Source organism: Myotis brandtii, unplaced genomic scaffold (genome assembly GCF_000412655.1).
Source record: "Myotis brandtii unplaced genomic scaffold, ASM41265v1 scaffold266, whole genome shotgun sequence".
NCBI classification, from domain to species: Eukaryota; Metazoa; Chordata; class Mammalia; order Chiroptera; family Vespertilionidae; genus Myotis; species Myotis brandtii.
In genome coordinates this window covers 2,274,286-2,288,607 of record NW_005360124.1, presented here as the reverse complement: position 1 = coordinate 2,288,607, position 14,322 = coordinate 2,274,286, and the positions used below count along the sequence as shown (strand labels likewise).

General features: G+C 37.6%; 1 protein-coding gene across 3 annotated transcripts in view; it reads right to left on the bottom strand.

Moving 5' to 3' along the window:
- Positions 1-14,322, bottom strand: part of KIF27 (kinesin family member 27) — a 72,133-nt gene that overhangs the window by 56,811 nt on the left and 1,000 nt on the right. For 2 of the 3 annotated variants that reach the window (XM_014541251.1, XM_005868277.2), the window contains exons 1-2: positions 8,846-9,262; positions 1,372-1,572 (exon numbers count right to left, since the gene is read on the bottom strand). In XM_014541251.1, the coding sequence (XP_014396737.1) occupies positions 1,372-1,572; positions 8,846-9,143 (499 nt within the window). In that variant the 5' untranslated portion in view covers positions 9,144-9,262. Of the gene's footprint in view, positions 1-1,371; positions 1,573-5,486; positions 5,493-8,723; positions 8,735-8,845; positions 9,263-14,322 lie in introns of those variants that run through there. The other variant, XM_014541252.1, reaches the window with a different exon arrangement.

Below are 14,322 nucleotides of genomic sequence, written 5' to 3'. Positions count from 1 at the left end.
CCCGCCCCCAACCGCTCCCCCACATCAGGGGTGGGCGGCCGGACCCCACCCATGCACGAATTCTTGCACCAGGCCTCTAGTAATTTCATAAACTACTATGTATGCTTTCTAAAAATAAACAAAAAAAACAAAAACAATTTCTCCAAATGTCCAGGAATGCCAGGGCTGCCAGACAGGGTCTCTAAGAAGACAAGCTTTACTGCCCCCTGCAGGCTGCTGTTTCGATGACTATAGCCATCTTACTTTCCTAGCTGCTAGGAAACTCCCTCAAGGAGTGACTCCATCACCAGGACCCTTTATCTCCTGGAAGGTTCTACTACATGTGTTTCCTAGGAGAGGAAGACATCCAAGAACAGTCACTTGTTATTAATAATAGTGAAAATTTTGAAACAGCCTAAATATCCAACAACGGAACAATAGTTAAATAAATTATTATAATACATTCAGAAGACAAATTACCACCTGACCACTAAGAGTCACAAGGCTGAAAACTATTTAAAGCCATGTGAAAATGCTCACAATACAAATATTAAGTGAAAAAATAAGATGTAATACTGTATGTGGGGGATCGCAAGTATATTTAAAAAAAACTCTACGTGCATAGAAAAAGAAAACACAACAATAAGAGAAACTATTTTGGGTTCTGGGATCAAAAATAATCTTTTATTTTCTTCCTCATACTTTTTTATGTTTTCAAAGTATTTTACGTTGAATATTTTTCCTTTCAAATAAAAGAAGCAGAAAGTATTATTCTTTAAAATACTTGCATTTTAACCCTCCCCTTCTAATCGTCTCCTATTTCCAAACAAATGGATATTTAATGAGATTAATGGTTGTAAACACAGAAAATCAGACCTTGAGAAGCTCAACAAAGGACAGGTAAATGTTAATATGGAGAAGCAAACACAAACTCTCTACTAAAAAAAAAATAAGGAAGCAATAGGTATGCTGGGACAAAAATCAAAGAACAAAGGTGAGTTCTAGATCAACCTGGCTGAACACCAAAGGGAGAAGCCATCCCCTATCTTGGGGTAACTGAGAGGGGGAAAAAAGTACAAAAATTAATCTAGACTATTTCTCAGTCTCACTTAAGGTCAGTGTCGGGAGTGGAAGGAAGTGGGGAATTTTTAGGAACTAAGTATTATCTTGAATTACAACTTAATAACATCATCTTGCCTAACAGTTGAACCTCTACTTTTCACCTGGGCAATTTAACTGATATTGTTAATCAATAAGATATTCAATTTTAAAGTAAAAACAAATTCATTTTGCTTCTATGTGTTTCTAAAGCTTCTTTGGAATGTATCCAGAAACTGAACTAAATCATATCTATTTGCTAAAAAAGGCTATCTAGTAAGTAGGCTACTTTACCTGTGTTTCCTTTTTCATCTTCTCGGATGTGAAGATCCTTCACAGATGTCTCCAATTCTAGAAGATCTCTTAGGTCTTCCTTATATACCTCTATATAAGAAACTTTTATTTTAAAGTCAGTGCTAGGATTTTCGGAGATGTTTTGAAATATTTCTTGGATAGCTCGAGGAATGATACCCTTCTGACCTTCTACAACTGAAGCTGAAATTTTAGAAAAAAGGAAAAAAAAGCACATATGAAACTTAAAATATAAGAAAAGCTACAACATGAAATTGACAATCAATACATTTATTTTCTTACAATTCTCTATACTATAAATCTTTTAAACCATAACTACAAAATTCATAGTTAAAAGTTTGCACATGCATGCCCTTACTCAAAATTTACTCATGCATTCATTCAACAAATATTTATTTAGTACCTTCTTTTTGCCAGGCAGTATTCTAGGACCCTGGGAACCATTAGTGAACAAAACAGAAGAAAAAAAAATCCCTGCCCTTATGGGACTGTACTGAAGATAGACAACAGCAAAAAAGAGTAACTGATAAGTGAATTAAATGGTATGTTAAAAGTGATAGGTATATCCAGATAAAAAACTGAGCAGGGTAAGGGGGAATGGATGTGTAGGTGCATCTAGGTGGGAGGTGTTTGCAACGTTAGGTAGAAAAGCCATGATGGGCATCATTGAGAAGCTGACATTTAAGCAAAGACTTGAAAGAGGTGGCAGAGGAACCATGTGCGTATCTGACGGAAGAGTAACCCAGGGAGAGAACAACCAGTACAAAGACGCTAAACTGATGTGATCCATTAGCAAGAAGGCCAGTGTGGTTGAAGCAGAGAGAGCAAGGGGAGAGTGACAGGGGATGAGGTCAGAGAGATGACAGAGCCAGAACATAAAAGTCTGTGTAGACCACAGTAGACCTCGGGTTTTATTGTGTGAGAGCAGAGCACTGGAGGATAGTAGTAAGTTGCAATTTAAGAGCAATTTAAGTCTGGTGTTTTGCAAATACCATAAAAGGGCAGGAGTGGATGTGGGGAAACCACTTAGAAGGCTGTGCAGTAATCCGGGAATCAAGAGGGTTGGGCAGGTAAATATAATGTGGCTCACAGCAGGATGGTAGCAGAGAAAAGATGAGAAGTGACCCAATTTGGGATTTATGTTGAAAGGAACACCATTAAGATTCCCTGACAGATTGGATGTGAGATGTGAAAGAAAGCAATGAGTCAAGAATGACTCTAGCGCTGGCCAGTTTGGTCCCAGGTTCGATTCCAGTCAAGGCATGTACCTCAGTTGCAGGCTCCTCCCTGGCCTGAGCCCTGGTCAGGGCGCATGCAGGAGGCAACCGATCAATATGTTTCTCTCACATCGATGTTTCTCTCTTTTTCCCTCTTTCTCCCACTCTCCCTAAAAATCAATGGAAAAATATCCTCTGGTGAGGATTAACAACAAAAGAATGACTCTAAGGTTTTTTCTTGAGCCACTGGAGTTGCCATCAATAAATATGGGTAAGAGGGGGGACTGAGTTGGTTTGAGGGGAAAATAGCAGAAGTTCATTTTTTGACCAATTAAGCTTGAGGCGTCTGTTAGCATCCAATTGAGATATTTAGTGGCCAACTGCAAAGATTAAACAGGCAATAGTTGGATATATATTAAGTCCAGAGTTCAAGGCAGTAGTCTGGATTGGAGATTTTTTAAAAAATTGGAAGTCAGCTACATATAGATGGTATTCAATATCATGAGACTGGATGAGATCAGGGAAAAAAGTAGTCAGATACCTCTTTTCCTTCATCACTTCCACAACCCAGAACACAGATCTGCACAACATTATGAATGAACAACAGTGCATACTAGGAACTCAGATACTTGTACACCAATGTCCATAGCAGGATATTCACAACAGCCAAAAAGGGGGGAAACTCAAGTGCCAACCAACACAGGAATGAATAAGCAAAATATGACATATAGATAAAATGGAATATTATTAAGTCATAAAAAGGAATAAGGTTCTGATACATGCTACAAGGAGGATGCCCTTGGAAACAATCCAGACAGAGGAGGACAAATATTATATGATTCCATTTCTAAGAAATATCTAGAAGATGAAAATTCATAGAGAAAGAAAGTAAATTAGAGGTCACCAGGGGATGAGAAAGGGGAGTTATTTCTTAATTGATACAAAGTTTCTATTTGGGATGCTGGAAAAAAAAAAGGCAGTAATGGTTACAAAACATTAAGATTATGGTTAGAGCACTATAATCTTAAAATGGTTAAAATAGTAAATTTTATGTTATACTAGAGGCCCAGTGCACGAAATTCGTGCACGGGTAGGGTCCCTAGCCCTGGACAGTGATCAGAGCCGATCGGGGCCTTCTGGCTGCTGGCCGGGGACTCCCTTCCTCAGCTGCTGGCCGCCAGCCAGCACCTTCCTTCGTTCTGTGCCACCCCCTGGTGGTCAGTGCATGTAATAGCAAGTGATAGAACTCCTGGTCTCCCAGTCTAACTCCTGTGGGGACACTTTGTATATTAGCCTTTTATATATATAGATATATATATTTACCATAATTTTTTAAATAGTAAAAAAGTACAATATAAAATTTAAGATAAATGAATAAATGAAATAATAAATTGGGACTTAAGTTTCTATAGGCCAATTTAGAAACAAACCTATCTACCATTTTCAGCATTGTTTCATGGTAAATATATTACAAGCTACAAAACGCTGGTTTACAAATGAACCTTAAAACCCACTTGTTTCCAAGCTGAAGATTACCAATGTTTAAATTTTTGGCAACAATCATCCTGAAAATCTGAACTTCTATTAAATTGGACTGCCTTTCACCTAATTTAAGATGTAATACTGCCATCGTGTGGCATGTACAGGAAGCTGTAGGTTTTCCAATACAAGGGAGAAAGTGGATTCCTTTTTGACAGCTTCCAGGAACAAGATAATAGCAATATCTATAAACCAAAGTATAAGCATTCTGGATTAGCCAGTATGTATAGATGATCATTACCCACTTCAAAAGATAAGAAAAATCCCACAAAAATTCAAAAGACTTATCAAAAAGCTCAATTTCAAATAATATTAATAATAAAGCTTCAATACGTATTTTGGTAACCTATAAATCACATTTCAATGTTAGGCTTATATTCCTGAAATAAACTATTTCAGAGAGAGAATTTATAAAGTTTTGTACCTCAATAGTCATCATTTAGCTATTTATTATATGCTATTTAAAGAGTAGAGAAATAAAAGTTTTTAAAGATTAGGCCTAGTAAAAGTCGGTACATCCAAGGTTCTGAAAAATTGGAAAATGATTAGCTTAAATAAGAATCATATTAAACGCCCTTGTCGGCTTGGCTCAGTGAATAGAGTGTCGGCCTGCAGACTAAAGGGTCCCAGGTTCAATTCCAGCCATGCCTGGGTTGCGTGCTTGATCCCCAGTAGGGGTTGTGCAGGAGGCAGCTGATCAATGATTCTCTCTCATCATTGATGTTTCTATCTCTCTCTCCTTCTCCCTTCCTCTCTGAAATCAATAAAGAAATATATATTTTTAAAAAGAATCATATTAAAAAATAAGAAATTTTCATTCTGTCATAGTACGTAGCACGGTACCCTAGATAGAGCAAATGCTCAATAAATTATTTATTGGGGGCAAAAACCAACATTATTTTCATAGTCAATAATTAAACAGCAGACAACTGACCCAGAATTGGAAATTTCATGTGATGAAATAATATTCTCAGAATTGGGAATGTCCATCTGGGAAACTGAAAATGCTCACTGGTTCATAGGCTGACGTTCTATCCACTGAGCCAAACCAGTTAGGACCAAAATTTATTTCTAATGGTGGTCTATTTCTTCTGATAAAGAGCACCTCAGAACAGTTAAAAGTATTTTAGGACAATAGATAACTTTTTTCCTTAAAGAACTAAAATTACGCCGAACCGGTTTGGCTCAGTGGATAGAGCGTCGGCCTGTGGACTCAAGGGTCCCAGGTTCGATTCCGGTCAAGGGCATGTACCTTGGTTGCGGGCACATCCCCAGAAGTATTAAAACAAAAAAAAAAAATTAAAAAAAAAAAAAAAAAAAAAAAAGAACTAAAATTACACTCCTGGCCTCTTAATAAAAAAAAACAATATAGGCCCTGACTTGTTTGGCTCAGTGGATAGAGCGTCGGCCTGCGGACTGAGGGGTCCCAGGTTCGATTCCGGTCGGGGGCATGTGCCTTGGTTGTGGGCACATCCCCGGTGGGAGGTGTGCGGGAGGCAGCTGATCCATGTTTCTCTCTCATCGATGTTTCTGGCTCTCTATCTCTCTCCCTTCCTCTCTGTAAAAAGTCAATAAAATATATTAAAAAAAAAAACACCACAATATAGCTATGCCTGGCCAGTGTAGCTCAGTGGTTGATTCCCGGTGAGGACACATGCCTGGGTTGTGGGCTTGATCCCAGGTGGGGGCCGTGCAGGAGGTAGCTAATCGATGATTCTCTCTCATCATTGATGTTTCCATCTCTCTCTCCCTTTCCTTCCTCTCTGAAATCAATAAAAATATTTTTTTTAAAAAAAACCAATATAGTCCCTAGCTCAAGTATGTCAAACTTGTGGATCACAGGCTGCATGCAGCCCACAACGAATATTTTTGTGGCCCAGCCAATATAACGATATATAAGAAACTTTTTAATAAAAATTTCGTAACTTAATTTTTACAATATCCTATTATACATATTAATAACGAACTACAACGTTCACTAATGCCTGATTACTATAATTGTGTTGCATTCATTTCCCTTACACACCTTACGCGCAGGCGCACCATTTCTCCCCACTAATACTAGCAGCAAATATTCTAGCTGCCGATTGCCACGTCATTAGTCTTGTACTAACTTGTTTGGTGTGTGCAACAGAAAATATTTCGCTTTCGGAGAACAAGAAAAATAGGTTTACTAGTATTTGCGTTATGGTTATTAATTTATGCCAGTGATGGCGAACCTTTTGAGCTCGGTGTGTCATCATTTTGAAAAACCCTAACTTAACTCTGGCGCCGTGTCACATATAGAAATTTTTTGATATATGCAACCATAGTAAAACAAAGACTTATATTTTTGATATTTATTTTATATATTTAAATGCCATTTAACAAAGAAAAATCAACCAAAAAAATGAGTTCGCGTGTCACCTCTGACACGCGTGTCATAGGTTCGCCATCACTGATTTATGCAGTTATCAGTGTCTGGTAACTTAATGTTCAAGAACAAATATTAATTTTTATTAAAATGTCCTATTATTTTATGTTAATGATTACTTATTTATTTTAGCCCTTTGTATTCAGCATGTCTCCATCGAAATAAACCTACGTTTCTTTGAAAATTGAAGGTTTTGGTTTTTTGTAACCCACATAAACTAAAACCTTGTTTATTTGGCCCATGTTAGCCTTTGAGTTTGACATGCTTGCCCTAGCTGGTTTGGCTCAGTGGATAGAGTGTCACCCTGTGGACTGAAGCGTCCTGGGTTCTATTCTAGTCATGGGCACATGCTCAGGTTGGCTCGATCCCCAGTGTAGGGTATGGGAGGCAGCCAATCAATGATTCTCTCTCATCACTGATATTTCTCTCTCTCTCTCCCTCTCCCTTCCTCTCTGAAATCAATAAAAATATATTTTTTAAAAAACAATATAGCTATAATTATCACCAAGATCTGAACATTTTATAGTCCTATTAGCATAAAGCACATACTGCGTCATTAAGGTCATAAAACACTGGCCAATAAAAAACAAAAACAACAACAAAAAACTATGATCTTCAAGAAAAACCACAACAGAAAATCTGAAATTTATTTTATTGTGAGACCCTAAAATAATCTAATATCTTAAATCTCCTATTCCTGTATAACACTAATTCTAAAAAATTGGGCAAGGTAGTGGCATTAGGCACTTACGGCCCCTGCATTTACTCTTTGGAATGAGGGCTTCCTCAAACCACACAGCCACCTCCAAACCTCCCCCCACCCATCCCTACACTTAACGAGAGATGTTTCTGAAACTTACATATTCTACATTTGAGAAGCATGAAAGTAGAAAAAAAACTGAAAGCCATTATACATATAGATAATACTAATGATCACTTTCAACAATGATCTATATGCACAACATTCAAAAGCTTGCTTTTAGTATAAAAATACCAATATAATTAACAGTCTCAACAGAAGATTTGGCTTTCAATTCCAGCTCGGTCACCTGCCACCTAACTCAGTAAGCCCTCCAGCGTTCTGTGGCTGGAGCTCCTCACTCATAAATGAAATTATTTTCAAGGTTCTTTCCAGCTCTAAAGGAAATCTTGTGATACTATCTTCTCTAAACTATTACAAGCAAGAGAAATTATATCCTAAAGTATTCAGTATTTAAAACAGAAATCTGTATACATATGTAAGGTGGTGGATGCATTAACTAGAAGGGAGGAATCCTTTCACAATGTACACACAGATCAAATCATCACAATGTATTCTTAAAATATCTTATAATTTGTCAACTAAACCTCAATAAAGTTGTAAAAAACTTTACAACTGGCTAACAATCTGGCTAAAAAATGGGAAAAAAAGACTCTTTAAGTTACTTTCCTCTAAGTCCTGGTTACAGGACTCTTAATATTTACAAGTGGACTATTAAAAGATGCAAAATCTAGAAAAAATGCAAAATTACATCATGTTAACTCACGTCTAATTTAAATTCTGTTCAAAATGACAAAGGGCTGCCAGAGGCACATAGTTTGGGGGTGTGGGTAATGGTTATAAGTCCTGAGGTGACTACAGTTAACAATACTATATTGTAGCCCTGACCGGTTTGGCTCAGTGGATAGAGCGTCGGCCTGCGGACTGAAGGGTCCCAGGTTCCATTCCGGTCAAGGGCATGTACCTTGGTTGCAGGCACATAACCAGTAGGGAGTGTGCAGGAGGCAGCTGATCAATGTTTCTAACTCTCTATCCCTCTCCCTTCCTCTCTGTAAAAAATCAATAAAATATATTTTAAAAAATACTATATTGTATATTTAAAAGTTGCTAAGATTTCTCATCACAAGAAAAAAAAACTGAAACTGTGTGCAGTGATTGATATAAACTGAACTGTGGTAATCACTTTGCAATAGAAACATATATCAAATCATTATGTTGTATACCTTGGACTAATATAATATTATATGTCAATTTATCTCAATAAAATTGGAAAAAATGTCAAAGGTCTAAACACTGAACATTGTCTTCAACTTATTTCCTCAAACAAATATAACCATAAATTAAACTGTTTAATAAAAATTCAACTTAAAAAACAATGTTTTTTTTAAAGATGACGTATGAGCACATCTGATTATCCTATTCATTATTTCATTCAATCAATATGCTGAGCACCTACTATGTGTCAGGTACTCTCATTCTGTAGCTTCTTTCAAGTGTTTCAAACATCAAAGACTATGAGAATCTTACCAACATGGCCTCCTCCGATGGTGTATGTCTTCCCAGATCCAGTTTGTCCATAGGCAAAAACAGTTACATTATAGCCTTCAATGAGTGATAACACTAGTGGCTTTATGCACGTATTATAAACTTCGTCTTGAGTGGAACTTTTGCCAAAAACAAAATCAAAGGTAAAGATTCTGTCTCTCCCAATGACAATTTGCTGGGTGTTTGGAATAACTCTCACACAAACTTGATGATTATGAAGAACTTCTTTGCATAGCAGAGGTCTAATTCTTACAGCAACTTTTACTGGTATTTCCTCCATGGCAGCTTAGATTTTCCTAACAGATTTTCTACTTAACGTTCAGTGTCTAGTGTGAGAGCCATCCATTTTACATAAGATCTGGACTCCTGTGTATCAAAATAAAAACAAAATTTAATTACTGACTCTTCCCTAATAAATAAACCATCATCTAAAGCAAAGTCAATTAGAACAGGTTTTGTTCCAACATAAGCTAGTTACAAAGAATAAATCTGTCTTGTAAAGTACATCTATAATTTATAGATGAAATGATATGATGTCTGGATTTGCTGTAAATAATCTAGGGGGTAGAGGCCATGAGTTGGTAAATGATGAAAACTAAATGATAAGCACATGGGATTCCATTGTGCCCTTCTTTCTGTAATTATAGTATATTTCCCAGCTCATTAATCTAAATATTGAATAATTGGGGAGTTAAAAAATTAAATCAAGGAAATAACTGGGTAATTGTACACATGTTAAAAGCAAATCCTTGTACTAGGTTTTATAGCTATATATTTAAAAATAACATCTCCTCATTGCCACAAATATTATAAATAAATCCATGAAATAATTTTAAGGATTTCCATAAGTCATTTTTTATTCAAAAATAATCAAAACTGAAAAACTGCTTTTCTCCTCCTAAATTGTTATACTAATTTCTGAAGATCTCTAGTGGAATTAATACATTAAAAATTAAACTGGGCCCTAACTGGTATGGCTCAGTGGAGAGAGTGTTGGCCTGCGGACTCAAGGGTCCCAGGTTCGATTCCGATCAAGGGCATGTACCTTGGTTGCGGGCACAGCCCCAGTCAGGAGTGTGCAGGAGGCAGGTGATCAATGTTTCTCTCTCATCGATGTTTCTAACTCTCTATCCCTCTCCCTTCCTCTCTGTAAAAAATCAATAAAATATATTTTTAAAAAATTAAACTGGGCTGGGCTGGGCTGGGCTGGGCTGGGCTGGGCTGCTGAGGCTCAGTGGCTGAGCATTGGCCTATGAACCAAGAGATCATGGTTTGATTCCCGGTCAGGACACATGCCTGGGTTTTGGTCTCAATCCCCAGTAAGGGGTGTGCAGGAGGCAGCTGATCGATGATTCTTTCTCATCACTAATGTTTCTATCTCTCTCCCTCTCCCTCCCATTCTCTGAAATTAATAAAAACATATCTTTTAAAAAAATTAAATTGGTACACTTACAATGAACAACCTGAAAAAATAAATTAAGAAAACAATTCTAACCCTAGCCTATTTGGCTCAGTGGTTGGAACATCTGCCCAAGAACTGAAGGATTCAGGGTTCGATTCCGGTCAAGGGCATGTACCTCAGTTGCAGGCTTGATCCCTAGCCCTGGTTGGGGAGCGCGTTGGGGGCAACTAATCCATGTCTCTCTCACATCGATGTTTCTCTCTCCCCCTCCCTTCCATTCTGTCTAAAACTCAATGGGAAAAAATATCCTTGGGTGAAGAGTAGCAACAACAAAAAGAAAACACTTCCATTTACAATAGCATTAAAGGAATAAATACTTCGGAATACATTTTTTAAAAAGATGTGTAAAACTGATACTTTGAAAACTACAAAATATTGCTGGAAGAAAGAAGATCTAAATAAATGGAAAAGCATCTCCTGTTCATGGATTGCAAGACATTGTTGAGATGACAATGCAATATTCCCCAAACCGATCTGAAGGTTCAACACAAGTCCTATCAGAATCCCAGCTGACTTCTTTATAGAAGTTGACAAGCTCATCCAAAAATTCATATGGAAATTCGAGGGACACAGAATACCAAAAACAATAGTGAAAAAGAACAACATTGGAGGACACACTTCCCCAATTTTAAAATCAAGCAATAGCATTCAAGAAGGTGTGGTATGGGCATAGCCAGACTTAGAGATCAATGGAAAAGAACTGAGGATCCAGAAATAAACCATCACATTCATAGGCAATTAATTTTCAACAAGCAGGCGAAGACAATTCAATGGGGGAAAACAGTCTTTTCAACAAAAGGTCATGTACAACTGGATATCCACCCTCCAGTTGAACTCCTATCTCACATACACCAAAGTTAATTCAAAATGATTCATATACGTAAATGTAAGGTCGAAACTATAAAATTCGTAAAAGAAAACATGGAGGCAAACTCTTGCTAACTTTATTTTTTTTTTTATGTTTTATTGATTTTTTACAGAGAGGAAGGGAGAGAGATAGAGAGTTAGAAACATCGATGAGAGAGCAACATCGATCAGCTGCCTCCTGCACATCTCCTACTGGGGATGTGCCCGCAACCCAGGTACATGCCCTTGACCGGAATCGAACCTGGGACCTTTCAGTCCGCAAGCCGACGCTCTATCCACTGAGCCAAACCGGTTTCGGCCTCTTGCTAACTTTAGATTTGGCAACGGTTGTTCAGATACAACACCGAAAGCAAGAGGAATAAGCAATAAAATGAAAAAATAGATAAAATCCACTTAAATCAAATGCAAAAGTTTTAAGCCTCAAAAGACACCATCAGCCCTAGCTGATTTGGCTCAGTGGATAGAGTATTGGCCGGTGGACTGAAAGGTCTCGGGTTAGATTCTGGTCAAAGGAACATATGCCAGTTGCAGGCCCAATCCCCAGTGGGGGGAATGCAGGAGGCAGCTAATCAATGATTCTCTCTCATCACTGATGTTTCTAACTCTCTCTCCCTCTCCCTACCTCTGAAATCACTAAAAAATTATTTTTTATAAAACACAAAACTTGTAGGTCTTGGTAAGATAAAAAGTTTACTAATGTAACAAGCAATCTATAATAAAGTTTAGTGTAGATGATGAAAAATAATCAGTTTGGGAGAAGGGAAGTCTTAAACAATATCATTAAGTAATCTAGTAGACTAATGAACAAAAGTAATATTTGCTTGCTATGGAAATGTTAATTTAGACATATTTAATATTCACTAGCCTTTAAAAACTGTGCAGCAATACTGTGCATTTATAACTTTGTGAGTGGATAGTCTGAAAAGGATCACAATAACAAAAAACATTTACATCACTCTACTAAGAGCCCACTGAGAGTAAAATAATATCAGCTCCCTTGGACTATAAAATCCCAAAATAGTTAGCAAACTATCTTTAATGGCCAAAAAGATGCATCTAATCTTGTCAGTTTTATTCATTCTACTAAAATTCATCACTGAACAAATAAATACTCATATGTATAGTAAATCTTTTCAGGGATCCTAAAGGACTCTACAATCATCTGCTGCTGGGAACTTTTCCAAAGAAATTGCAGAGATGCTGTGCTGAGTTGGTTCTTCCAAATGTCTTTAAACACCTACATTAGAAGTTTCATCATACAGATTAGTTGTGTGTTTTTTTATACCATCACATCAAAACAAGTCATGGTCTGTGTTAAGCCAAGACTAACTACTTCCAACGAAATTGCTAATAAAAAGCACTAAGTATAATTGGGATATTTTCATGTTCTTGCCCCCCCCCTCCAGTGAACATATATTTTTAATGAATATATTTCTTTCATAAGACAGCCATTAAAGCAAATTAACTAAGTGGTGATGTATTTTCAAACGATGCAAGACAAACACATACACCCAAACAAACACTGGTTTTAGGCTGATGCAAGAAGGTATGTGTTTCTCAATCTGATAAAGAGAGTGGGTTTAGACAAAGTGAAAATCAAGAAATTTCTTTCTCAAAATAAATGTTCATAAGGACTCAAAGGGCAGATGAGCAGAGAAAAGCAGTCTTGAATCCCTGTGGCATCAGCAGGAACATCGCTGTCCATGGTTACCAGCCCTAATCAGTGTGCTCAAATGTCAGCATCTTTGCTGGCTAGTGCAGTCTTATTGTTTATTTTTGGTAATAGCATACTTGTGTTTCACATGGAATGCTGATTTAAATCAATGGAGAGGAAGTTCTACTTCTTTTTTAGAAAGTTCTGAATTCTTCCTTTCAAACAGGTTTTGTTTTGTTACTTTTGTCATTAGTTCTTTCCTTTTCTGCATTTCTCTTTTTAAGAAACTTGACCCACAGGAGATACCAATGAGATTTCCAAGCCTTCCACTGCCTTCCAAAACCTGTATAATACTTAAACTTTGCACATTTACACAATTGCTCCTGATTTCTTAACTTTAGATAGCAACACTATTAATTTTCTCAAAGTGGTTAGAGATGTAAATACTCCTCCTCCATTCTTTCATTTCTTTACAATGGCAATATATATTATCAACCATCCTGTCTTTTGGAATTTCACTTTTTCTCATTCCCACTGAGTAGTAGGAGAAAGGACTAAGAAATGTGCAAACCTGTAGAGAATTTTTATAAATGTGTATTTGAACGAGACGGGCAGCATGGTCTCAAATGCTCCCCCATTTGGTTTATTTTTAATATATATAATAGGAATTTAGCTATAAAGGCTAGGACCCATAAACATATGGTTTGCAAAAAATTAATATATACGAATTTGTTTAAAAATCCACAGCACTTACACTTCTTCAGCTTCTGATTACAGTAATCAGAAATATATCTATTATGTCATCGTTAAATGTAAAGGAAGGTGAAATCTGACTGGCTGGTAATCCACAGGAATACTCAATGGGAGTTTGAAATTTGAGTGAAGACAAGATAAATATTTGATCACCAATGCCATGTCATTAATCAGAAATAAGTGTTTCCAAATGCGGCTGGCATCCTGTGCCCTTGGTTTTTCAGAAGGAGTGGTTATCTAAAAGTTGTGGCTTGTTAATATTTCCATAAGAAACTTCCCAGCAAATGGAAAGTGATTCGCGTAAGGACCTCAGAAAAGGCTTCAACTACATAAAGTACGAGCTGGAGAAGACAGGAAGTAAAGAGGGGAAAACATCGACGGTTTAAAAACTTGAAGAGGGCGGTGTTATTGGAAAGGCGTTTTCAAGGAAGAATCTGGCATCCTTTCTCGGTCATCAGCTACCTCTGAGGGAGGGGGGTCGGACTTCAGCGCTCAGAACGCGCCAAGTTTCGACATCCGCGAGCGAGAAAGGCGCCTGCGACAAAGCGAACCCCCAAAGGGGTGGCCCTTCCCACTCCTTCCAGATCCCGCCGCTGGAAGGTCAAACACGAGAACCACCGAGGGTCCGACTCCAGAGCCGCTCGGTCCCGCGCTCCCACGCATCCCTACTCCCCCGACCTTCTCAGGGGCGCCTAACTTCCTCCGGGGGGTCCCAGCACCCCG